The following is a 26,985-nucleotide window of genomic DNA, read 5'->3' as shown; positions in this document are numbered from 1 at the left end:
TCAGGGCTAGACTGGAAGTTAAAGATAGGTGTTTAAGGATGTTCTGTCCTTATATAAACAAAGAAAAGTTGGGCAGTTTGTTTTACCCAAAAAAAGGCAGCATATTCAGGTTATGAACAAAGTTAAATCTCTTTTCTAGAGAATCTGACAATGTAATGATTTTGATTTCATATTAGGGACACGGTCATTTTCATCATTTTATTCTCTAGCATACATGTATTAAATGTTTACTGATTGCATGTCAGAAGGGTAGGAAACAGATTGGTCAAGTGTTGGTCACATTGTGTTTGAGACAAAGTTAGTGGTGTACTAAAGTTTTAACAGAATTTAAATTAGTTATACCTCCTTAGGAAGGTTTATTCCTAGGTATTTTATTCTTTTTGTTGCAGTGGTGAATGGGATTGTTCCCTTAATTTCTCTTTCTGATCTTTCCTTGTTAGTGTACAGGAATGCAAGAGATTTCTGTGCATTAATTTTGTATCCTGTAACTTTACCAAATTCATTGATTAGCTCTAGTAGTTTTCTGGTGGCATCTTTAGGAATATCTCTGTATAGTATCATGTCATCTGCAAACAGTGACAGTTTTACTTCTTCTTTTCCAATTTGTATTCCTCTATTTCTTTTTCTTCTCTGATTGCGTATACTCAGAAAGCTGTAAGACACTGATGAAAGAAATCAAAGTTAACACAAACAGATGGAGAGATACACTATGTTCTTGGATTGGAAAAATCAATATTGTGACAATGACTATACTACCCAATCTACAGATTCAACACAATCCCTATCAAATTAACCAATGACATTTTTTACAGAACTAGAACAATAAACCTTAAAATTTGTATAGAGACACAAAAGACTCCGAGTAGCCAAAGCAATCTTGAGGGAAAAAAATGGAGCTGGAGGAATCAGACTCCCTGACTTCAGACTGTACTACAAAGTTACAGTAAACAAGATAGTATGGTAATGGCACAAAAACAGAAGTATAGTTCACTGGAACAGGATAGAAAGCCCATAGATAAACCCACGCACCTATGATCAACTAATCTATAACAAAGGAGGCAAGGATATACAATGGAGAAAAGCCAGTCTCTTCAATAAGTGGTGCTGGGAAAACTGGACAGCTATATGTAAAAGAATGAAATTAGAACACTCCCTAACACCATACACAAAAATAAACTCAAAATGGATTAAAGACCTAAATGTAAGACCAGACACTATAAAACTCTTCAAGGAAAACATAGGAAGACCACTCTTTGACATAAATCACAGCAAGATCCTTTTTGACCCACCTCCTAGAAAAATGGAAAAAAAAATAAATGGGACCTAATGAAACTTAAAAGCTTTTGCGCAGCAAAGGAAACTATAAACAAGACAAGAAGACAACCCTCAGAATAGGAGAAAATATTTGCAAATGAGTCAATGGACAAAGGTTTAATATCCAAAATACATAAACAGCTCATGCAGCTCAGTATTAAAAGAAACAACCCAATCCAAAAATGGGCAAAAGACCTAAATAGACATTTCTCCAAAGAAGACATACAGATGGCCAAGAAGCACATGAAAGCTGCTCAACATTACTTAGAGAAATGCAAATCAAAACTACATGAGGGGGCTTCCCTGGTGGCACACTGCTTGAGAGTCCACCTGCTGATGCAGGGGACACGGATTTGTGCACCGGTCCAGGAAGATCCCACACGCCGCGGAGCAGCTGGGCCTGTGAGCCATGGCCGCTGAGCCTGCGCATCCGGGGCCTGTGCTCCGCAACGGGAGAGACCACAACAGTGAGAGGCCCGCATACCGCAAAACAAACAAACAAAAAAACAACAAAAAAAAACTACATGAGGTATCACCTCACACTGATCAGAATGGGCATCATCAGAAAATCTACAAACAACAAATGCTGGAGAGGGTGTGGAGAAAAGGGAACCCTGTTACGAAGTAAGAGAGTGGCATGGACATATATACACTACCAAATGTAAAATAGCTAGCTAGTGGGAAGCAGCCACATAGCACAGGGAGATCAGCTCGGTGCTTTGTGACCACCTAGAGGGGTGGGATAGGGAGGGTGTGAGGGAGATGCAAGAGGGAGGAGATATGGGGATATATGTATATGTATAGCTGATTCACTTTGTGAAAAAGCAGAAACTAACACAACATTGTAAAGCAATTATACTCCAATAAAGATTTTTTTAAAAAAAGGGAACCCTCTTGCACTATTGGTGGGAATATGAATTGATACAGCCCCTATGGAGGACAGTATGGAGGTTTCTTAAAAAACTAAAAATAGAATTACCATATGACCCTACTATGGGCATATGGTAATTCACCTGGGCATATACCCAGAGAAAGCCATAATTCAAAAAGACATGCTCCCCAGTGTTCATGGTAGCACTCTTTATAATAGCCAAGTCACAGAAGCAACCTAAATGCCCATCAACAGACAAATGGATAAAGAAGATGTGGTATGTATATGCAATGGCATATTACTCAGCCCTAAAAAAGAATGAAATTGGGTCATTTGTAGAGACGTGGATGGATCTCTAGACTGTAATACAGGGTGAAGTAAGTCAGAAAGAGAAAAACAAATGTTGTATATTAACGCATATATGTGGAACCTAGAAAGATGGTACAGATGAGCTGGTTTGCAGGGCAGAAGTACTGACACAGATGTAGAGAACAAAGGTATGGACCCCAAGAGGGGAAAGTGGCGGGGGGGGGATGAATTGGGCGATTGGATTGATATATATACACTAATATGTATAAAATAGATAACTAATAAGAACCTGCTGTATAAAAAATAATAATAAAATAAAATTTAAAAAAATTAAAAAACAAATTATAAACTTTTTAAAAATTTGTATTTTTAATCTTTTTCAACTTTCTTGATTATAACATCTTGATTTATTCAGCTAGATTACTGAGTACTTTGAACAGTGAACAATGCTTCTATTTCTTTTGTGTGTCTGCTTTGGCTTACTAAACTTTCATTTTAGATTGACTAACTTTTGAGTGGAAATCACTGATCAAGAGTAAAGGTGTCATTTTGTTAGTATGCTGATAATCAGATATTTCCAGAATGTTAACCAGTTTCCTGTGATGAAATACTCAATAGTGGAATTATAACAACCTGCTGAATAGTTCTATTATTTGTCCAATTTTTTGTTTTGCAGGTTCAAGTAGTAGCGATTTGTAAAGGAAACATTTCAATTCATTTAAATCCTGCTTATGGAAGGGTTGGAAGTCATATTTAAGCCCAATAGTGAGTTGATATAGCCCTTTTTTTCACACTAGTTTGAATATGTGAACTTTGATTATAGTTAGGCTGAGTTACATTATAATAACTTCACTTTCACTGATGTTTCCTTTTATTTTGATGGCATTTTAAGTTATTTAAAAAATCATAGTAAAATTTGCTGTTGACTTTGCCTTTTTTTATTTTACTACCTAAAACAGACATGGTTCATAATTTAACCATGCTTCTACATGAATAAAAGTAAATTATAGAACAACATACAGGTATTTTCTGCTGTTAAATGTATTATTTACCTAAGCATGGTTTAAAGGATTTAAAATCTATTAGGTATGGATATTGATGCATTTTAAGATATTAACTGCTTCATGTGATGGACTGATTTTAAAAAATTGATAATATTAAAGACTGAATAAGCTAATTTTAAATTATTGTTATTTTTAAATGGAATGTTTGATTTCATTACAATATCTTTAACCCATCTTTTAATTTTGAAAATTTTCTAACTTACATAGAAGTATAAAAAATAGTTAAAGGAACTTCTGTATACCTGTCATAGATGTACCAATTTTCATTTTATTTTATTTTTTTTATTTTTTAACATTTTTATTGTAGTATAATTGCTTTACAATGGTGTGTTAGTTTCTGCTTTATAACAAAGTGAATCAGCTATACATATCATATATCCCCATATATCCTCCCTCTTGCGTCTCCCTCCCATCCTCCCTATCCCACCCCTCTAGGTGGTCACAAAGCACTGAGCTGATCTCCCGGTGCTATGCAGCTGCTTCCCACTAGCTATCTATTTTACATTTGGTAGTATACATATGTCCATGCCACTGTCACTTCATCCCAGCTTACACTTCCCCCTCCCCGTGTCCTCAAGTCCGTTCTCTACGTCTGCGTTTTTATTCCTGTCCTGCCCCTGGGTTCTTCAGAACCATTTTTTGTTGTTGTTTAAAGATTCCATATATATGTGTTAGCATACGGTATTTGTTTTTCTCTTTCTGACTTACTTCACTCTGTATGACAGACTCTAGGTCCATCCACCTTACTACAAATAACTCAATTTCGTTTCTTTTTATGGTTGAGTAATATTCCATTGTATATATGTGCCACATCTTATTTATCCATTCGTCCGATGATGGACACTTAGGTTGCTTCCATGTCCTGGCTATTGTAAATAGAGCTGCAGTGGACATAGTGGTACATGACTCTTTTTGAATTACGATTTTCTCATGGTATATGCCCAGTAGTGGGATTGCTGGGTCGTATGGTAGTTCTACTTTTAGTTTTTTAAGGAACCTCCATACTGTTCTCCATAGTGGCTGAATCAGTTTACATTCCCACCAACAGTGCAAGAGGGTTCCCTTTTCTCCACACCCTCTCCAGCATTTATTGTTTGTAGATTTTTTGATGATGGCCATTCTGACTGGTGTGAGGTGATACCTCATTGTAGTTTTGATTTGCATTTCTCTGATGGTTAGTGATATTGAGCATCCTTTCATGTGTTTGTTGGCAATCTGTATATCTTCTTTGGAGAAATGTCTATTTAGGTCTTCTGCCCATTTATGGATTGGGTGGTTTGTTTTTTTGATATTGAACTGCATGAGCTGCTTGTAAATTTTGGAGATTAATCCTTTGTCAGTTGCTTCATTTGCAAATGTTTTCTCCCATTCTGAGGGTTGTCTTTTCATCTTGTTTATGGTTTCCTTTGCTGTGCAAAAGCTTTTAAGTTTCATTAGGTCCCGTTTGTTTATTTTTGTTTTCATTTCCATTTCTCTAGGAGGTGGGTCAAAAAGGATCTTGCTGTGATTTATGTCATAGAGTGTTCTGCCTATGTTTTCTATAAGAGTTTTACAGTGTCTGGCCTTACATTCAGGTCTTTAATCCATTTTGAGTTTATTTTTGTGTATGGTGTTAGGGAGTGTTCTAATTTCATTCTTTTACATATAGCTGTCCCGTTTTCCCAGCACCACTTTGAAGAGGCTGTCTTTTCTCCATTTTATACTCTTGCCTCCTTTATCAAAGATAAGGTGACCATATGTGCATGGGTTTATCTCTGGGCCTTCTATCCTGTTCCATTGATCTATATTGCTCTTTTTGTGCCAGTACCATATTGTCTTGATTACTGTATCTTTGTAGTATAGTCTGAAGTCAGGGAGCCTGATTCCTCCAGTTCCGTTTTTCTTTCTCAAGATTGCTTTGGCTGTTCGGGGTCTTTTGTGTTTCTGTACAAATTGTGAAATTTTATGTTCTAGTTCTGTGAAAAATGCCATTGGATCTACCAGTTTTTAGCATTTCAACATTTGCTTTCTCTTTCTTTATGTAAATAAATATGTATATTTTTCCCCTGAACGATTTTGAAGTATTTACCCTCTATTTGAGAAATTTAGAATTTATACAATCCTGTTTACTGATATATTATAGATATTCCAATCTCAGTGATTATTCTAATAGTCTTTTATAGCTGTTTGATTTTATTCTCAGTCCAGCATCTATAATGATTACATGTTGCATTTATTTGTTGTATTTCAAACGGCTTTTCTTGTTCTTTTTTAAATTGTGTTGTATTCCATTGAATGGATTTATCATATTTTATTCCACCAGTCTTCTGTGCATGGACATTTTGTTTCCAACATTTTGCCATTACAAATAATGTCTCAAAGAATACTTCTGTATATGTTGTTTTATATTTGTGGACATGTATCTTCAGAATAAATCCCTAGAAGTAGAATTGGACTACTAGATCATCAGTTACTGTATCTTTATCTTACAGATTTCTCTTTGTTACCTTTTTTTACTTCCTCATCCCTTTAGCACTAAGCATACATGCATTTCTTTTATACTCCAGATATTTGGAAGTAATGTAAGATTTTGATATCTTTTGACTTTGCATATTGAGTATTTTGCTGAAAAGTCTTAGAAAAAAATAGATGCTGTTTACAATAACTAATACAAGTATTAGAAAGCTCAGGAATTTGAGCCTAATTATAAAAGATAACATATGAATGAAAAGTATGCATTTTAAAATAAATACAGTGATTAATTTATAGCAAAGAAATTAAAGTTTTATGAGACTAATGAATTAGAATTTTTAATACTGTTTATTTCTGAATAAGTTGTTTGTTTAGTTAGTTGGTTAGTTTTGGCTGCGTTGGGTCTTCATTGCTGTGCAAGGGCTTTCTCTAGTTTCAGCGAGCGAGGGCTACTCTTTGTTGCAGTGCGTGGACTTCTCATTGCGGTGGCTTCTCTTGTTGTGGAGCATGGGCTGTAGGCGCGCGGACTTCTGTAGTTGTAGAGCGTGGGCTCAGTAGTTGTGGCTCGCATCCTGTAGAACACAGGCTTAGTAATGTGGCACTTGGGCTTGGTTGCTCCACAGCATGTGGGATCTTCCCAGACCAGGGCTTGAACCCGTGTACCCTGCATTGGCAGGTGGATTCTTAACCACTGAGCCACTGGAGAAGTCCAATAACTTGTTTTTAAAACAACTTATTAGACGTGAACGTAAGTTTAGCATATATATATGTGTATATATACACACACACATATATATAGATGAAGTACAATATTAATGACAGCCACAGCTAATATACATCATCTACTTTGTGCCTGGTACCATAATGCATATACATTAACTTAAATTACCTAATTTAATCCCCAGCAGCTTTATAAGGTGTATTTATAATTTTTTTCCTCATTTACATATGAGGATAATGAGGCCTAGAAATGTTAAGTGACATGGTCTTACTTGCGCAGCTAATTAGTGGCAGAGGCAAGATTTGAACCCACACAGTATTCAATATAGATTCTGGGCTTTTAATGACAATGCTTCACTACTTCTACTGGACTCAGTATTATTTTTCTGTATCAAGCCAGTATTGACCTAAGGTCTGTATGACTTTGAGTTCTTAACCACTGTGTTCTCTTTCTTTCCCTGAAGGAAGTATAATAAGATTTTATGTGGTTGTTATATCAAGTTTGTTATCATAAGTGGTGATACAGGATTGAAATTCCATTCCTAACAGCCACAGCTGCTAACAAAGCAACGCTTTTATGCCACCATCCTTGGCAGAATACTGAACTATGTGTACCATTTTTCTGACCCATTAAAATTATTTATGTTTCTCTTTTTCAGTGGATGATTCAGCAGCCACACAAAGCAGCAACATTTTTTGGATGCATCGGGATAGATAAATTTGGGGAGATCCTGAAGAAAAAAGCTGCCGAAGCCCATGTGGATGCTCATTACTATGAACAGAATGAGCAGCCAACAGGAACTTGTGCTGCGTGCATCACTGGTGGCAACAGGTCAGTGTTATTTCAAGGGAAGCACTGTACTAATTGACTGTTTAACCACTGGTAAAATCTGAATTCAAATCTGAGTTTGGAATTTAGACCTCATGTTTGTAATTTATTTTAATGTTTAATAAACTCTTCTTCCTAGTATCATTTTTCCTTAAAAAGTTTTTTTTTACCTTTCTTGAACCTGTTGTTATCTTCATGAAGCGTAATGAAATGAAAATTTTGAGATTATCAAGTCCAGCCTCTACTTTTTATAATTAGGGTCAGAAAAGGAGCGCATTTTATTCAGTGTTTTGTAGCTAGGTTCTTGCCGAACTGAATGTTCTTTTCAACATATCCTGAGATTGGAATATTAAAATACATATATACACATATATATTTTTTAAATATATAAAATATTACATTATATCCAGCCTCATATAAATTAGGTCATCTAAAGCATTTCTGGCGAACAGTCATCTGCCCATACTAAACAACTTCCGTCATGGGTAATGCACCACTCAAAAAACAATCTTTTACATTTCTATACAACTTCACTTATCAGAAAGTTTTTCTTTGTGTGAACTTGAACTGTGTCTCTCAGAACTTTCCATGCATTGCTTTTTTTGGTGCCTTTTGCAGCTACGTGTAGGTATATCTTCAGTACATTCATGCTTTGCTAACATCATTATTAGCATACTGCTTATCAGCATGGGCTTTTTTCTCCTTTGGAAAGGAAAAAAAATAATTTTCCTAGTTATTATATTGTTAGAATCACCAAAGATGGTCTCTTTTAAAATGGTGACTCACTAGATACTTTACATCCCTTATAGCTAAAAATATTGTCTGTCCTCCACCATTTCCTATGTCCCTTTCTTCCCCTTCTTTCTTATTTGTCTCTTTGTCTTCTTTTCCTTATTTCCTCCCTTATCTCTCCTCCCCTTGCTCCATTCCTCCTTTTTACCTCATATGTTTTTGCTCACTCTTTGACCTCTCAAATGTATGTTAAAGACCTGACACTATTCTGGGCAGTAGTCATTAAATAACTAAAATATAACTTTCAAAAACAATTAGGGTACCAAAGCCATTTTCAAACTTTCCTGTAACTTTATTTTTTGGGTGTAGGAGAAATTTATGATTTTAAGGTTTTAATAAATAAAACCATCAGTTCAAACATTGAGATATACTTATTTAGACCTTTCCCCTTTTCAGTTTTTCTAAAAACCAACTTTAATAGGCAGGTGCAGAGTTTTCCCATTAGTGAGAAATGTGTCAACTTTTGCCTCTGATACCACTCCGGCTACAGTAAAATTGCTAAATTGTTTTTGTATGTTAAGTTGTTATTTTAAAGAACAGGTATGATAATATTAGGTCTTCCATCAACAGCTTAATTTATATACTCATATAATGGTTATGGTGATCAGTATTAATTAGGTGCTATTGGAAGTCAGAAACTGAGGGAAACCCTCGCTGTCTAATTCATTATGCAAATTGTGGAACCTAATAGATTTGGATAGATTGTTTTAAATAGAGCTAGGAACACTAACTTCCAGTGTCCCAAACTCTGGTTAAGGGAATATTCTTCTTAATCCAGGTTCTTATTCTCCACAAACTCTGAACCAGATAGATACACTTGGATAGTAAGAATACCTGTATTTTCTTTTGGAGGAACTATTTAGTTTCCTATCATGAGTAGTATTTTTTTTTATCAAAATAGAGTTTAGTAGCTCATACCAGAAGTATTTGCTTTTATTTAGTAACCATTTTTTTGTCAACATTTTGCAAGAGTCATGATTACTAAAATATTTTTTATAAATTAATTATCCTTAAATTTGTAATATAGTTATTTTGCATATACATGTATTGATGAATATCACTCTTATTTGCATTAATTTAGTTGAGCATAAACAGAATGTATCCTTCAGCTAGTCTGATGGCATATGAGTGAGTACAAATATGTTTTGGAAGAGAATTGATTTATTTTTTTCAAAAGAGAATCTAACCATATTACCAAAATCTTAAGTGATGAGATGATGTATTTGTGGGATGTTTTTAACCACAACTGTTAACTAAAAAAAATTTGAAAAATTGGCAAGTTTTTTTTTTTTAATTTGTGGGTCAGAAGGAGGGGGAAAAGTGTTTTTATTTCTTTGTCTGTAACATAAATAATTATTGTATTAAGTTTAATTGTTGGACAATAATAAAAAGCTCTGTGTGGCACTTGGAACAAGATTTTAAATGTAATATTCTGCCTAGATTTTCAGCTACAAAACTGGAACAGTGCAGGGAGTTTTCAACTATGAAAACTAATATTAATTTATTCTAGCCCATAAAATGTAATGGTTTTATGTAATGTAATGTAAAATGTAGTGTATTAATAAAATTAATCCCTCATAGTAAATATGGTCTACATTTATATGTGTGTTTTGTAAAATTAATCCCATACCTCGCTTTTAAAGCATTAGATTAAATATCAGTGGATAATATGTTGATATTTGAAAACTGAAGTTTTTAGTTGCATATATATTTTTTTGTGTGTAACTACATAGTAGCTATTTCTTAACTGCATTTTGAACTATTAAAAATGTAGAAAGTAGATAATTTTATTATTTTAGTATCAAAAGGAAGCTTAAATGCCAGTTTCTCAAAATACCAGATGATATTTAGAGCAAGGATTAATGTCCTTGTTTATCTCAAAGGCAACAGAGAAATCTTGAAAAGTTTTCAGAACAAAAGTAACTTTATGGGCTTCCCTGGTGGCGCAGTGGTTGAGAGTCACCTGCCGAGTCAGGGGACACGGGTTCGTGCCCTGGTCCAGGAGGATCCCACATGCCGCGGAGCAGCTGAGCCCGTGAGCCATGGCTGCTCAGCCTGCGCGTCCGGAGCCTGTGCTCCGCAACAGGAGAGGCCACAACAGTGAGAGGCCCGCGTACCGCAAAAAAAAAAAAAAAAAAAAAAGTAACTTTATTTACATTTATTAAAATCAGTATACAGCAGTTTGAAGAATTAAGAATAAAATTAAAACAAATTTTACAAAAATGTTTTTAGTTAACTGTATAGTTATATGACAAGTTTGACTATATGTAAAACTTACTTACTTTTTGTTATTGTTGTTTTAGATCCCTTGTAGCTAATCTTGCTGCTGCCAATTGTTATAAAAAGGAAAAACATCTTGATATGGAGAAAAACTGGATATTGGTAGACAAAGCAAGAGTTTATTATATAGCAGTAAGTATTTGCCTAATTCAAATTTCTGATACATATTTACACTATAAATTATAGTTGTTAGCTGAGGTACATTTAAAAATAATTGTCTCTGATTATCCTGTAAATTCTTTACCCATCTCAAAGCATATGCTAGGTTCACTATTACAAATACAGAACAGAAATATGATCATTCTGTGGTAGCGTGATCTGTATTACTTATCTTCAAATATACCTCTTTTTAGATACATTATACATAGATGTTTTTAAACCAAGTATCAAATTCTGTATTAAATCTTAAGGTCTTTGAAGTAATTCTGGAAATTTGTATTTTTAGGCTACTTGTTGTGAATGATGCCATGCATTGTGTGTGGAAATATTATTAGCAATATCAATATTCACTGCAAACAGTTTGAGCTTATTTGATGAAAAAACTTAATTACTATTTATTCCATAGTAATTATCATGACACCTTTTAAGTTAATATTTTAGAAACATTGATCATGACAAATCTTTTAAATATCAGAATATGGGCAGCATGTAATTTGAATTATTAAGCCTTCTGGCATAAAAAATAATTGGTTAAGAATTCATTTCTAAAATAAGACTGTACTAAAAATTCTCCTGAATTAATCACCCTATGAATACCTTGTTTTTATTTAATATGAGTTAAATGTGGCTCATCACAAATACTAAGTAGATACCTATGAAAAATTGAAAGTACTTCATTTGCATATACGGTTTTGATATAACAGCTGCTGCCATTTACTACCTGAGCTGTGAAACAGCTGGTAAGATGCATAAAAAATTGATTATCCAGTAGGAACATGTTTATTGAAAATATAATTATTTCTTTCAGTCTAGTGTTAATGTCTCCTACAGCATGTTTACGTGCACTGCTGTAGGCTTTACAAGGTTATTGATTCCTCTGTATAGCAAATCCTACCCCTTTATAACTGTCAAGTAAATGCTTACATTGAGAGGATTATATAGAGGAAGGTCATGTTACCAACTATTCAGGTACAGTTTTGTATAAAGTGTAGAGTGATCAGTTTTGTTCAAATTAATAAAATTGAACTACTTCTGAGACTTGTATATTCAGCCAGAAACAAGTATCAAAATGTATTCCAGTTGATATATCTGATTGTAGCTGTTAGCTCTTAGTTTCTGTTTCAGCTGTTTCATAAAAGAATGCTCTTTCACATTGCCAGGTAAATCTATAGTTTGTTCAGAGTTTGGCTATTTTTAAATAGTTCTGAAAATAGTAGACTCATATTGGATACCTGGGATGCTGTAGATGCTGTATATTGTTGGTGAACATTCAACAAATATTTATTCTGCTAACAACTAAGAACATACTTCTTATTCATCAAAATCTGTGAAATTTCTTCTGAAATGTAAAATTATTTCCACAGACTTTCAGCATTTCTTTTAAATCTTTAATTCCCTTTCAGCTCAGAGCATGCAGTCTAGTCTTAATAAGAAAACTGCAAATTTAGATAGAGTAGATATGTATGTCTTTACTTATTTCAAGAAATCAGGTTGGCTTCTCTACACTTTCAGGTTCTGTAGTGTCAGCACTCGTCTTACATCATCATCATAAACTTCAGAGGTTCAACAACTTGAAATTGTGGGAGCTCCTTATACAAAAGGTTCTTGATCTGAAGAAGCAGCTCAATATATCTAACACATTTCCATAAGTAAGATGTCTATCTGCATTACATAAAATAAACTAGATCTACATACTCAACTCTTCTTCTCACTGTTCCATGAATTAATAATGGTCACAAGCGTTAAGAAAATTCAAAACCTTCCTCATTTTCTCTGTCACATAATGCATTGAATCTGCAATTCACAGCAAAAACTTTCCTAATAAAAAGTCGAAATGGAATATGCATATACCAGTATTCTCTTTCGGTTTAAATGAAGTGTTGACATCTTTTTTACCTTCATAGCAGGTGTCCCACTTACAGCATATAAACTCAGTTTTTCCATGTTTAAACTGAATTCTTTGTTAGTAGGTTTTTAGGGATTACTGGTTATGCCAATAGCTAATTACATGTTGAAAACGTAAATCTTAGTTGCTCTTTACCTTTATAATCAGATTGGCATATGTCTGTTTATTCTCTTATATGAAATATTTCTTACACTAGCCCTCTAAGACTATGATATTTAGGAAAGGTTTATGAAAAAGATGAGGAAATTGGAGCCATTAAATTTCTAAACCATATATTTTCTTTTTTAAGCAATATTAATGTGCTGTGAAAAGTGAGAAAATTAGCACTCTAATTTCATCCTGCCTCTTGATATTTGTAGTTATTTTCATTTTATTTTTATATTTTCAGTGTTTAAACATTTGGGCCTTTTTTTTTTACTCCTGCTCTGTCTGCTTTACATACTTGTGTTGCTGTCTGCCATTTCTAAAGTTATGGGATATAGTTGTAACACCTGTTTCAATGCCCTTGTCTGCAAATTCTATCATATGTGTTTTTTTCTGGTTCTTGCCATGGCATTGGGTTGTTTCCTAATGCACATATGCTAAAGACTTGGGAAAGCCCTGCAGATCCTGAGTTCTCATTTTGTACCTCTTTCTTCAAATGGCTCTCTCCTTTCCAGTATGCTGCCCTTGCACGTGCTAGCTACCTTGGCTTTCCTGAATGGAGACTACTGAACTCTGTTTAGGTTCTCTCTGCCCTGACTGCAATCTGGAAATTCTCTCTAGGAATTAAGTTTGAATAATTGTAGGGATCACCTTATCTTGTCCCTTATTTGATTACTGTCCAATTTCTCAAAATTGATATTTCCTATGTTTTGTCCAATTTTATAGTTGTGTAAGTTGTTTAAATCCATTCCTCATTCTTTTCGTCTTGGTTGGAATTAGAAATTTCCTGTTTGGTTTTGTTTTTCCTTTTTTTTAGATGACTATTTCTGCCAGATTGCCTGACTTTTTCTTTGAATTTGAACAGTCTTAAGGTTGATTCAACCTAAGAAACTCCCTAAATTACTGTTCTAGATTCTATAAAATTATCTAGCTGTCACTTTATCATTTAAAAATAAATTTAAAAGCTCTTAGCTAGTAGATAACTTTTCATCCATGTATAGTAATTTTTCTAATATTATCAGTCAGTCCTTAATAGTGTTTTGGACTACATTGTGAGTACAGTGGGATTTTGCACAGAAATTTATGCATTATTTCTAAAGAGTTTTTAATGAGAAAAAGGTTCCAAGTTTTAAATACATGGTAAAACACTAATCAGCTTGCAAGTTTGGGCTTACATAGGGAGAAATTTTAACTTTAGAGATCAAACAGATATTTAAGAAATAAGTTAACAAAAGCTTCCAGTGCCATGTGACTTACTTTGCATAAACTGTCACCCAATGTGTGTTCTTTTTTACTAATTCAAAATTAAGCATTATAATGGAAGAATAGTGAATCATAGTTTGTCAATAATTGTTTGAGAATATGGGACCAGTAGTTTGAATTTTCCTTTGACTCCTATGCATATTTCCTTCTTTCTGTGATTTTTCCAGTTCCAGTGGCTTATTACAGATCTTCTTTTACCCTGTCTTTAATTTATAACTCCATCTGACTGCTTTTATCTCTTTTCAGTCTACAATCTTACCATTTTGGTTAATACAGTTTTTGTGAGGGTAAAGTTTTAAATGTTACTAATAGTTGCTTCTGGAATAACGGGAGGTATGATCATGGATAATTGGAGGAAACATGGTTTGGAGAAGTGTACAACCTTGGAGGAAAGGAATAGAGTTCCCATATTTGGTAAGAAATAGGAGTTTTTGCATGTAAAGGACAAGCAGTAATCAATAACAACTATTTAGGTCTTACATCTCTCACTTTGTTTGTCCTGGTTGGGTTTTCTACTAAAATTCTTAATGACTACATGAGTAATAATTTATCTTTGTAGAACTGTTACTTAGACTCACAATTAAATATCTTTGTCAGTAATGTGAAAGCAATAACTAAATTCATTAAAATGAGTTGATAAATTATAAGAAATCTAGTCTATGAGATCATTTGGAATTTTCATATTAGAAGTTTTTCAGTGAACATTGAATAACAAATTAGAATGAATGTATAATGAAATAATATAATTGCTGTTTTTTTAGGATTTGGTTTTCTTTTGATAGCATTTACTAAAAAATATTCTACAGTATAACATGATTAGGAATTTTAAAAGACATTTGATTATGTTCAAAATTGTATCATCTAGTATTCTAACATTGTCATGAAAAAATTTGAGAAAGGTTCTAATGAAAGGGAATGAATTTGTCTTGTAATGGTGACCTAATAGAAATTAGAGTAATGTACAAGGAAATGAAAGATACCTATTAATTTAATATATATGTATGAGATTTGTACTACTCCCCCCCCCAAAAAAAATCTGGATAGGTGAAAATAGAAAAGTTTTGCTCACTTATGGACAGTTACTTAAACTCATTGCCATAAAACCTTATTACACCATAGAAAAAGCCTTTGTAATATCATCTTGTGAACGCTGTACTATTATAATGAATGTACTTTGGCAAAATAAGTAAACAAATGGATTTTTTTTAAGTTTAAGCTATTTAATTGTGAATGATAATGACTTCATAGGTCACAGTTCTTTATAAAGCATTTAGCTATAAATGAATTCAAGGCATTTTTGGAATTTATTAATCTTCATAATAGTCTTCTGAGATTATTAGTTAAGGAGTTGGATGGTTGAACTACCTCTGACTTTTCATTTTATCAGTGTTCTAAATGCAGTTTTTGAACGCTTATGTATTGGAACTCCCATTGTATTGGTCAAATCAGAGATCATCATTTGGCTTTATTTCTGCATTTTTTTATTTCAGGTTTTTGACTATACTATTCTGGATTGCTTCACTGACTTCATTAGGGAATAATTGTGAATTTCTAAGCCTTTTTAAAAATTTTTTAAAATATCCTTATAGGTGACATTAACTATTACATTTATAAATTCAAAAAATAAAATAAGAAAAATGTGTTTTTTTCCCTTCTATCTGGAGCATTACATGTTTGTATATAATTCCTGACATTTAGTATAGTAGTACACCCAACCCCCGCCCCTCCTTCCAACCCTTATCCACCGTTCTACTTTTTGTGCTTTCAGTTACCCATGATCAACTTCAACCTGAAAATAGTAAATGGAAAATTCCAGCAATAAACATTTTATAAGTTTAAATTGTGCACCATTCTGAGTAGGCTGATGAAATCTTGTGCCATCCTGCTCTGTCCTTTGTCCAGCGTCCCCACACTGTACACTACCTGCCCTTTAGTCACTTAGTAGCTGTCTCAGTTATCAGATCAGTTGTTGCAGTATCACAGTGCTTGTGTTCAAACAACCCTTATCTTACTTCATAATGGCCGCAAAGTGCAAGAATAGTGCTGATGAAAAAAAACGTAGTATATAAAGGGTTCAGTACTGTTGGCAGTTGCAGGTATACACTGGCGTTCTTGGAACGTATTCCCCACAGATAAGGGGGTTGTTGTATATATATGAATCTTTGTCTTGCAGGAATTTAGAGTTTTATGTACCAATTTGATACCCCTTCAAGTAAAGCCCAAAACTATGTGGTAAAAATGTCTATCCTTTAGCTTGGATATAATATAGAGACAAAGAAAAAGACTGATAGTTGTATTGCTTCTTAAGCATTAGTATTAGAGTTTAATTTTTAACTTAAAAAAATTTTTCCTTATGTTATTGATGTCCAGTGAGTTACACAAATGGTTACTGTTCTTACTTCTTCCTTATTAGAGACAATCTTTGATTCATACTAGAAAATTTTTCAAACAAGAATGTGATTTTTAGAAATTCTATTTGTACTTATTTTCAGTTTGTCTAGAATTTTTTTCTGGCAAGTTAAACTCTTAACAGTATGATTTTTTAGACTAATACTTTGAATTTTTATAGATAAATATTTTCTCCAAGTAGAGCAGTTTACTCCTATATTCCTATAATTTTTCTTAAGTCTTACTTTTAGCAGTTGTCAAAAATAAAACTCTACTAGGAGGAGGGAATCTATGAAATATTAAAGTAAGGTTATTTTCAGCTAAACAGATAATCTGTTTACTTAGAAAAGTAAGATAGTGTTGATTAAAGAAGTTTTGGGCTCTAAAGATAAAGATTGGAAGTTTTTGTGTTTTGGATTTGTGACATTATAATGCAGTCTTGGAATTTTATGTGAGGTTGGAAACCACACTACGTGCTAATTGCCTTAGAAGGTAAGAAAATAAACGTATGTATAGCAATTAGTTATTAAGGCAGTAGGTTCTTATATAGAGCCTCAAATGAATTAACAAACCATCTACTGAAATATTTACACTTCAGTTTACTTTATTTATGTATTTCAGACCACTCAGCAATTGCTTGAGAAAATGTTTACTAAATCTCTTTAATAAACATCTTTGAGAGGGAAAATTTATAGACATTGTGATGACAGTATACATTTTTATGTGCTAGTTGTCACATCTTTGAAATTGTATATAAATTGGACATAGTCTAGTATCTGTAGAAGTATATCTGTTTTCTGACATATTTTACTGTATACAATCTTTATAGCTTAATATGATTTAACCCATATGTTCTGTTGTCTCTATTCTTCTAGATAAATTAAATTGGATTTAATCTCTTTATAGCAGCTTTATTGAGATATTTATATACTGTAAAGTTCACTGGTTTAAAGCATACAATTCAGTGATCGTTAGTATATTCACGGAGTTCTGCAGCCATCACTGTAATATAATTTTAGAACTTTAACATCACCACAAAAAGAAACTTTGTACCAATTAGCAGTTATTCTCCATGGTCCCTGCATTCAATCTTGTATCCACATCTCATAATGGTTTCAGTGATATTCAGGTATTATGGCTATAAATTATATAATTGTTCCTAATTAGACAAATAATGAATTTATATCTTTGTTCTTTGACATATGTAGTGGAAGTCATAATAAGTCTTTTTTGTTTTCTTCCTATTACCTCTTTCTCTTTTGCAGGTACTCTAAAGAGTGTCTTCTGAGCTTTTGTTCTCATTTATTTGTTCTAGATACAATGTTACCATGTTTTGGGGTCAGTTCTTTAAAATGTCACTTAATTTTTTTTTTTCTGATTTGGCTGAATGACATGTTGTAGATGAAGATTTTAAAATTATATTTGGTAAAGTGGGATGAAAAATGAGAAAACAGTTTTCTTCCTTTCCAGTACTTACTCAGGCATATTAAATCCATATTTGCTGTTATCCAGCTTCAGACCAATACAGGTTTCTCAGCTATATAACAGGGCTCATTTGACTCTAACCTCTTGTGTCTGTCATGTGTTTTCTCTACCACTTGGACATATTCATGTTAACTTTTTCACTGACATTGTCCTGATACAATTAGAAACATTAGCAAATCCTAAATAGTTGAAGATATTCTGAAAGATAGATTGCTGCTTTTCCAAATTGCATTCCTCTTGTACTCTATACAGATTGCTGACACAAGTTTTTCTTTAAATTTTGATAAACGCTTGAACGCTTTTCCCTGTAACTCTCTCCCATCTTTCCCTATAATACCCTTAGCCCAAACATAAATTTTGTGTAACCTCCCACCCCTGTTTAACTCTGCTGTCCTGACTAGTCATTTTGTGTATTCATTTTTCAAAGTATTATTTCTTTCTTCATTCTATAAACAATTTAAGACCAACTTTACTATTGTTGTTAAGTTTAAGGGACATGACATAAACTGTCACAATCAAATAAAATATAAAATGTATAGTAACCCACCAAAAATATTTTGGTTCAATCTTTTCAGAAAGATGCACATATATAAAATAAAAAAGCACCATATATTCTGTACTCATCCTACAAAAATAATTATTTTTACAGATATGTAGCTCCTTTAAGGTTAACATTTGACAGCTATAATAAACTAAATTGAATCTTAAAAATATTATTTTGCTTAAGAATGTTGACTAGCGTTTCTGAGGTAGATTGATGTGCTTAGTGTAGTAGATTTTAATCTTTTCTGAGTTTTGAACCATTCCAGAAAAATTTATTTACTCATAAAATTTTAATATAATTTTTGGTAGTTCATAGATTCAAAAAGCCTTTCTGCTAATTAATGGAGCCCAGTTCAAGAACCTCTGTTATAGTAAATAGTGAATTAAATGATACATAATCCAGTTATAGTTCCATATTAGAAAATGTCCATTCTGGATTTCTAAAACTTTTCTAGTTGTGCCTCTATACTTGTTTCCTTATATCACTCAAGAATTGTTTTTTGTAAAAATATGTTAAAGTGGAGAATCAGACTTAGTGGTGAAATGATGTATTTAGTGCCAGTGATAGAAGAGCAGAATTCTATAAAATTATTCAAATATCTTTGAACCATTTGCTCTCTTTTAAAAATATCTGTATGTTTTCATTACCTGAGTATAACCAAAGACCTAATAATGCTAGTGCTTCTTTGTAAATATTCCCTAAAGTCATTTTTATTTCAGTCTGTCAGGGTGGTCATTGTGATGTTTTCAGGTAGACTGTAGCATTTTTACTTCCTCAGATGAGCCAAATTGGGACTATACTTCGTGGAAAGTTTTTTTAATATAGTATGTAGACATTGGTAAGAATCGGAATGTCCACTGACTTATTAGTTTCACAGATGCTTCCATAATACTTAGTGTACCCTTGGGTATGTTAAATTATCATACCCTGACAGCAATCCTGAAACATGCCAATCTTATAAAGCCATATTTCTGAGAACTAAAGCAAGCTTTCAGCGAACCATCTCTGACATGCCATGTTAATTTCCGTAACTATCATTACTGGAAGTGGTAGTATTTCTAAGGAATGGAGAATCTTGATAAATCTACCAAGTAAAAAAATATGACAAAATGTCTACCTTATCACTGGGTTTCCAATTATGAGGTTCGGTTTCTTTCAATCCCAATTGAATCATTTCAAAAATAATGATAAGCGTCTTTTTTCTCTTGTCTTGAGTTATAAAATAGTTATTTAGGTGTACAATATATCAAAACAATAACTTAATCTATTTTCATTGTGTCTAGTGTTCATATTGTGAATGAAAACCTCATTCTGTCATCTCATAGTATATTTACATATACACATGATTTTTGCCTTAAGTAGAAAAGAAACAGCTGACAGATACCTAGGTTAATTTCCTTTTTAAAATTGCAGCAAACTGTTCTGTGATTCTTTTGTGTGTTTGGGGTTATTTTGTGGAGAAAGAATTTGTCAAGCAACATTTGAGGGACATTGGCCTTTTGTACCCTTTCCTAAATAAACTTAAACAGAAACCTGTCAACTCAAGAATAAAATATTTCTTTGTAAATTCTCACCTGCAAATTATTGATAATGGAAGGAGCACCTTTTTAATCCTTATATCCCCCTACTCCTCAACAGCTTTTAGATTGTAGATAAACTTCCCAGCTCAGTAATTAACTGAGCTCAGTCATCGCACCCCATATCATGTGATTTTTTTTTTTCAGTAGAATACATTATTAGAGCACTTACACAGCCAGTCTAGCTGCAGCAGCCCAGGCGGCAACAGCAGTGCCATTTTTCACAAAGGAAATGTTGAACAGGAGCCAAATGTTTGGTGGCAGTCTGTTGCTAGGAAATCAAGGTCCTGAGGCGATTAATGACAAAGCAAGCAATAACAAGAAGGCAGAATTACAGATTTAAAAGAGAAAAAAGTGGTTGGTGTTATAATTACCCAAAGAAATCCGCACTCATTAAATTGGCTGTTTTTATGATTGACTTTAATTGGAGGTTAGCTCAGATATTTAGCTCCTTTCCCACCCCTTTAAACACACACAGGCACATAATCTGTAGAACTGCAGACTTGTTTTTCTAAGCATTGAGAGGAGCTTGCCCTGTAATTTGATCCCCACTGACAGATGCATTTTCTATGCTGCCATTTTGAATTAACCTATTGTAGAACAATTTTCTTCAGCCCTGTTGAATAAAACATCTAGTCTGATTACCTCCGATGGATTTGATAGAGTAAAAGAATGTACTTCTCATTGAAGTAGACTGTTTGCATGGACTCTACTGATTTTGAACTCTGCCAGTAAGCACAATCATTTGTAATTAATTTTCGAAGAAATTTGTGGGGAGGAGGTAATGAGAGTCACCCTTTTATAGTTTAATGTTTGGGCATCTGCATCAAAACAGTATTATTCTTACAAGAAAGTGTTATTTTTCAATAAGATGTTCATATGCATTTGAAAATTTTTTGTGAATCTTCATCTATACTGTTGATAATTTTAGGAATAGAATCTTGTACTTATGTGCTCTAAAATGACCATTCTTCCTCCCCACCAACAGTATTTTAATTATAGGACTCAATATGCTTCAAAGCAACCTATTGTGAAACTGTTTTTAATATATAAAATATTTAATTAAAAAGATTTTAAGATCTGCCTGCTTCAATAAATCTTTGGTATATGTATCAAAAAGAAAAGAATTCCTTTATTTAAATTTTCTATGGTTTGATAAAATATATTACCAGAAAATCATTGATCAGTCTTTCATGTACAGTACCGGATGAAGCATCACAGTTTATTTACCTTTCAGAAGCCTTAAGAATAAAGTTACATGATGCCACTGCTCTCCAGATTTTTAATCAAACCCTGGAACAAAAGAGCCAAGCACATTCTATCTGACAATACACACAGCGCTAATCAGATGCCAATGCCAAGCTGTCTGCTTTGTTAAATACTTAGCTTCCTAGAGGCAGGAAGACAGCTGCTATAAGTATGATGAAATTTGGTAGTTCAATCTATTTTTACTACCCTTGGGCTGCTAAGATACTGTTAATTTAGACCACCCCAATTGGTACAGTTTAGGAAGTTTTTTAAAGAGTTTGTAATTAAAATGATAAAACATCGTTATTACATTGAAAACCTTCTGTAAGTTTTACATTTGACAGATACCTACTGAGATAACCCCAGCATGTAATTTACAATGATACAATGGTTGTAATTGCATTTTGGGGAAAAAAAAAAAAAGAGGAACTATAGGAGACAAGTGCTTCCTTTAGAAGAGGCCAAATATTATTTAAAACGTTAACACAGATACTACCACCAGGGGGAGAAAGCTAAACTTAAAGTCTTTAACTGATGATAATACTGCCAGTAAGTGGATTGTGCTGCTTAGACCCATATAGTTAACCATATCTCCAGATGATACTGCCTTTGGGGACATGATTCTCAAATTGTATGTGAAATCTGTACTGATTTAACAGACTACTTAAATGTAAGTAAAATGGAAATTTCCAAACCTCATTTTTTTTTTCTTTTAAGAGAGGGTGCAAATAAGCAAGCTGAAGATTTTTATTATATTTTTTAAACTGTCAATCTACTTGAGCTATCCTTCTGAAATTGAATTCTTCAGATCTATGATATTGGGTAGCTGTCAGTGTATCTACTAAGATTAAATAGTCACATAATTGATATACCAAATTGAGTAGTCTGTAAGATAATTTTCTAGTTTATTGTCCCTACACTGTAGTTGTGGGTTTGTTTTTGTTTTTTAAAATGTTTCTAGTAAACCATTTACAATTCAATCCTAAACATTTGTGTCAGCAAAGCTTACAGGGTCCTTCCTTGGAGAATATTTTCTAAATGTATAAAATAGGTGCTTGGGACTAGAACCCAACTCCCAACCATGAACAATGTAAAGTTGATCTCATACTCTCACATGTCTTTTCTCCAGTCTAGAACTCTGAAGTGATAGATTATAAGCACTCAACCATAACTTTTAAGCATTGACTCTCCTCACAGTTTTAGGTTTTATTTTGTGAAGAATCATGACTTTTAATTTTTATACTCTGATTTTTAATCATTGAGATGTTAAAATGACAAGTGATAGGGAAAGAAAATCATTAACTACAAAGAAGACACAGGTTAATTTTTTGGATGATAGAACTGGTCTTGTGTGGTACTATAGTGGTAGGTACGTGATCCTGCGCATTTGTTAAAGCCCATAGAACTGTACATCACAAGGAGTTAACCTGCAAATGCTTTTAATGTTGGGAATCCTAGGATTAGTGCGGACTTTGACAAATGAATCAACCTGTGTTACAAATATATGACATCACCTCACTGAAGGGGTGTAGAAAAAAGGAGCTGACCTAAGTAACTTTGGAAAATGGTGTCTTGACTGGAAAATGTTAAGTTAAATACAGAGGAACACTATAGAAACACTGTATTCTACTGGGCAGATTTGTTTCTTATAGGAGTATGAGTTTTAATAACTCTGAGCCCACTTTGCATATATACTGGAGTTGGATAAATATCTAAATAAATGATGGATGGTGGGATTCAGGTTTCTCACTGTCAGAGAGGGATGTTACAGATAAACAAGATAAGCCAGGGGGGAAGGCTAAAATAAACCCTGTGGTACTGAGTTAGAGTTGGAGATAATAGTATGAATTTATGTTCAGCTTAATATGTATAAATGAGTAGATGGAGAAATAATTACAGGTACATGTGTACACATGGGCTAGTGTACATACATGTATTTCCTAGCTCTGTCAACTGAGAAGGCTTAGAAGCAGTGATACCTCAATAGCAACAGACACACTCAGCACCTATATCTGGGTTTGAAAATACTATTCTCCACTAAAAGGATCCAGGGTTCCTTGGAGAAATGGCTGATCCTAGGACAGGGAAAATGAACTTGTAGTATCTTGTATTCTTCCATGAAACCCATAACCCTGATCTAATCATGAGAGCATCAGACAAATCCAAACTGATGGAAATTCTACAAAATACCAAACACTACTCCTCAGAACTCTGAAGGTTATAAAAAATAAGGAAAGACTACGAACTTGTCACTGATAAGAGGAGACTAAAGAGATATGACAACTAAGTACAAAGTGGTTTCCTGGATTGGAACCAGAACAAAAAAGGACATTAGTGTAAAAACTGGTGAAATATGAATTAGGTCTGGACTTTAGTTAATAGTAATACACCAAAGTTGATTACTTAGTTTGGACAAATGTGCCATGGTAATGGAAGATGTTAACATTAGGGGAAACTGAATGAAGGGCATATGCAAACTCTCTTTATTATGTTTGGAGTTTTTCTATAAATATAAAATTATTCCCAAATAAAACTTCATTTAAAAATTTAAAACCTGGGAACTTCCCTGTTGGCGCGCTGGTTTAGAATCCACCTGCCAATGCAGGGGACACAGGTTCGAGCCCTGGTCTGGGAAGATCCCACATGCTGCGGAGCAACTAAGGCCATGTGCCACAACTACTGAGCCTGTGCTCTAGAGCCCGTGAGCCACAACTACTGAGCCCATGTGCCACAACTACTAAAGCCTGCGCGCCTAGAGCCTGAGCTCCGCAACAAGAGAGGCCACCACAGTGAGAAGCCCGCACATGGCAACAAAGAGTAGTCCCCGCTCTCCACAGCTAGAGAAAGCCTGTGGGCAGCAACTAAGACCCAATGCAGCCAAAACTACATAAATAATTTAAAAACCTGTGTACCCACCACCCGTCTTAGGAAACAGAACATTACCAGTATCTTTTTTGTGTGTGTGTGTGGTACGCGGGCCTCTCACTGCTGTGGCCTCTCCCGTTGTGGAGCACAGGCTCAGCGGCCATGGCTTACGGGCCCAGCCGCTCCGCGGCATGTGGGATCCTCCCAGACCGGGGCATGAACCCGTGTCCCCTGCCTCGGCAGGCGGACTCTCAACCACTGCGCCACCAGGGAAGCCCTACCAGTATCTTTGAATCTCTATGTGATCCTTATGATTCCATGTCTCTTTCCACCCTCAATGTAACCATTATCTTGAATTTTATGAATATTATTCCCATGTTTTTCTTTATAGATTAACCACATATGTATCCCTAATCATTCTATCACATCCCTTAACCTTTTAACATAATTTGTCTTCTTTGCTACTTTCTGGATAATTTCTTCAGATTTATATTCTGATGTTTCTAATTGTGTCTTCAGTAGTGTCTAATATTCTTTTATGCCTGTCCATTGAGTTTTAATATCCATTACTTTATTTTTCACTTTCATTTCTTTCAAATGTGTTTCTTGTTTCATCATTTTGATAAACTCTGACTCCTTCTGTTTCTAATCCTTTCATTTCTTTACATACATTAATCTTATTTTCTATTTTGTGCCTAGCTTAATAGTTAAAACTTTTGCAGTTCTGATTTTGTTGTCTGTTGGTTCTGCTGGCTCTTATTCAGGCTCCCTTACGTTTTGTTCGTGAGCTGATATTCATTATTTGTAGTAATTTTGAGGCTGAGATGAAGATAAGTTTCCTGAGAGAGGATTTGCGTGGGAATCTGCCAAAAGCCTGGGGATACTGGTGGCCTGGGAATGCATTCAGATAAATTTTAGGCTTAAAGTTTTGTGGGCTGCATAGGTAACATGAGTTGTAGACCCATAAACTTTCATGAGGGTGGGCTTGTGGTTAAATTTTCAGGGAAGATATTTTTACCTCCACCTAGCATCAAGTTTGAAACGAGAATTTCCTTGTGATTCTTTCCTTAGGAAAGGCATACTTCTATTTCACTCTTACACTAAGTGTGCAGCTCTTCAGAGTTCCAGCTTTATGTGGAGATCTCTATAGACTCCCTATCTTTGATATACCTAGGATTTCTCTCCTAAACCTTGGGCTTAGTAGTGTGCTGGTAAATACTTTGAAACTTGCTCTCTAGAGGAAAAAAAAAGTCCTGATATTTAATATTTTCTAATTTTATATTACGGCTGATTTCAAGCTACCAGTGTGAAGTCATTGAACATGAATTTGGAAAAGATATGTATGGTTTGCTTTCACAAGCCGTTTTCAGCACACTACTGGCAGCTCTGTACATGGCTGTGAAACCTAAAGCTCAATTCACGGGATTTGGCATGTCCCCAGAATGAAAGACATTTGAGTATTTGCTTATCTCCCTGAATTTCCATTTTTACTTTGTTTTAGCTTTCTGAGTATTCTATGTTAACCTAGCAATGCATTTCAAAACAAAAAAAGATTCTTTTTTTTGTTAACTCATCATTTGTTGTTGTTTTCAGCAAAAGGGCTATGTTATGGTAACTGAGTCGGCTTGACTACCAAAAATAGAACTTCTCCTTCTAACAATATAATTTATTTTTTATTTTGCTATTATAAACATAATACATGATGATTACATTAAACTTGAGACATGTAAAAAGTATAGAGAAGAATATTAAAATCCCCCATAATCCCATCACACATTTATTTTTTGTGCATACATTTGTCCCTTTGAGTTTTTATATAATTTACATCATACTGTATCTACTGTTTCATAATATGATTTTTGTTTCTTAATATTTAATGAATGTTTGCTCGTCATTAAATATTCCTCCACAAGACCCCCACACCCCATTACACATGAGAGTAAAGAAAAACATCTGCACAGATAGGAATTAGTTTAATCCAGGAATCCAATCCTTATGGCATATTAAAATAATTTGCTAAGGTTTTTTATTGCAGCATTTATAATTTAAAAATATTAGAATCTATATAAATGACCAATCATAGGAGATTTGTTGAGTAAACTATGGTACATACACACTATAGAGTACTATGCAGCTTTTTGATAAGCAGATGTGGATTGATTTCCAGGAAATATGACACAAAAAGAAAGCACAAAAGAACATATATAGTGTTACCTTTTGTGTAAGAAAAAGGGAAAATAAAACATGCATATATGCAGGAAGGGTAAAGTAGAAAACAATAAAATCAGTAACCTATATGTGACAGAAAGAGTGATGGAAGAGATGTGGGTGAGCATGACACTTCCTGGAGTTTATTTTTTTGGTATAGTTTCAAATTTTGATAGCATGTTAATACCCTGCCTATTCAAAGGTTAAAGGAAAATGAATGACATCGGTAGGACAGGGGATGTAAAATTGTAAGCATACTAAAACAGATGAACTTAATTGTTTATCAAAAGTCAAATGAATACTGTATACCGAAGGATAAAGAAGAAAGAAGGGAGGACTCAGCCAAGTAATTTATGAGCACAATATTGGATTACATGTCCTCAATTTGGGGCAGAGTGGGAGAGGAGAAGAGTATTGCATACAAATCCTGAACTTTTTTTATTAAGGTTTGTTTATTTTGGTGGTATGGGCAAACTAATGCTGAAACTATTTTGAGCAAATGAGTAATTGACTTAATATTGTTTGGATCCTGCGTTATCACTGTGGAAAAATGGACACACAAATATAG

General features: G+C 33.8%; 1 protein-coding gene across 4 annotated transcripts in view; it reads left to right on the top strand.

The window, feature by feature from the left end:
* ADK (adenosine kinase) overlaps positions 1 to 26,985 on the top strand; it is a 486,415-nt gene that overhangs the window by 245,589 nt on the left and 213,841 nt on the right. For all 4 annotated transcript variants that reach the window (XM_060034751.1, XM_060034754.1, XM_060034753.1 and 1 more), the window contains 2 exons: positions 7,389 to 7,561; positions 10,654 to 10,762. In XM_060034751.1, the coding sequence (XP_059890734.1) occupies positions 7,389 to 7,561; positions 10,654 to 10,762 (282 nt within the window). The remainder of the gene's footprint in view (positions 1 to 7,388; positions 7,562 to 10,653; positions 10,763 to 26,985) is intronic.

This window comes from Delphinus delphis, chromosome 16 (assembly GCF_949987515.2).
Source record: "Delphinus delphis chromosome 16, mDelDel1.2, whole genome shotgun sequence".
NCBI lineage: Eukaryota > Metazoa > Chordata > Mammalia > Artiodactyla > Delphinidae > Delphinus > Delphinus delphis.
This window is presented reverse-complemented; position numbering and strand designations above follow the sequence as displayed.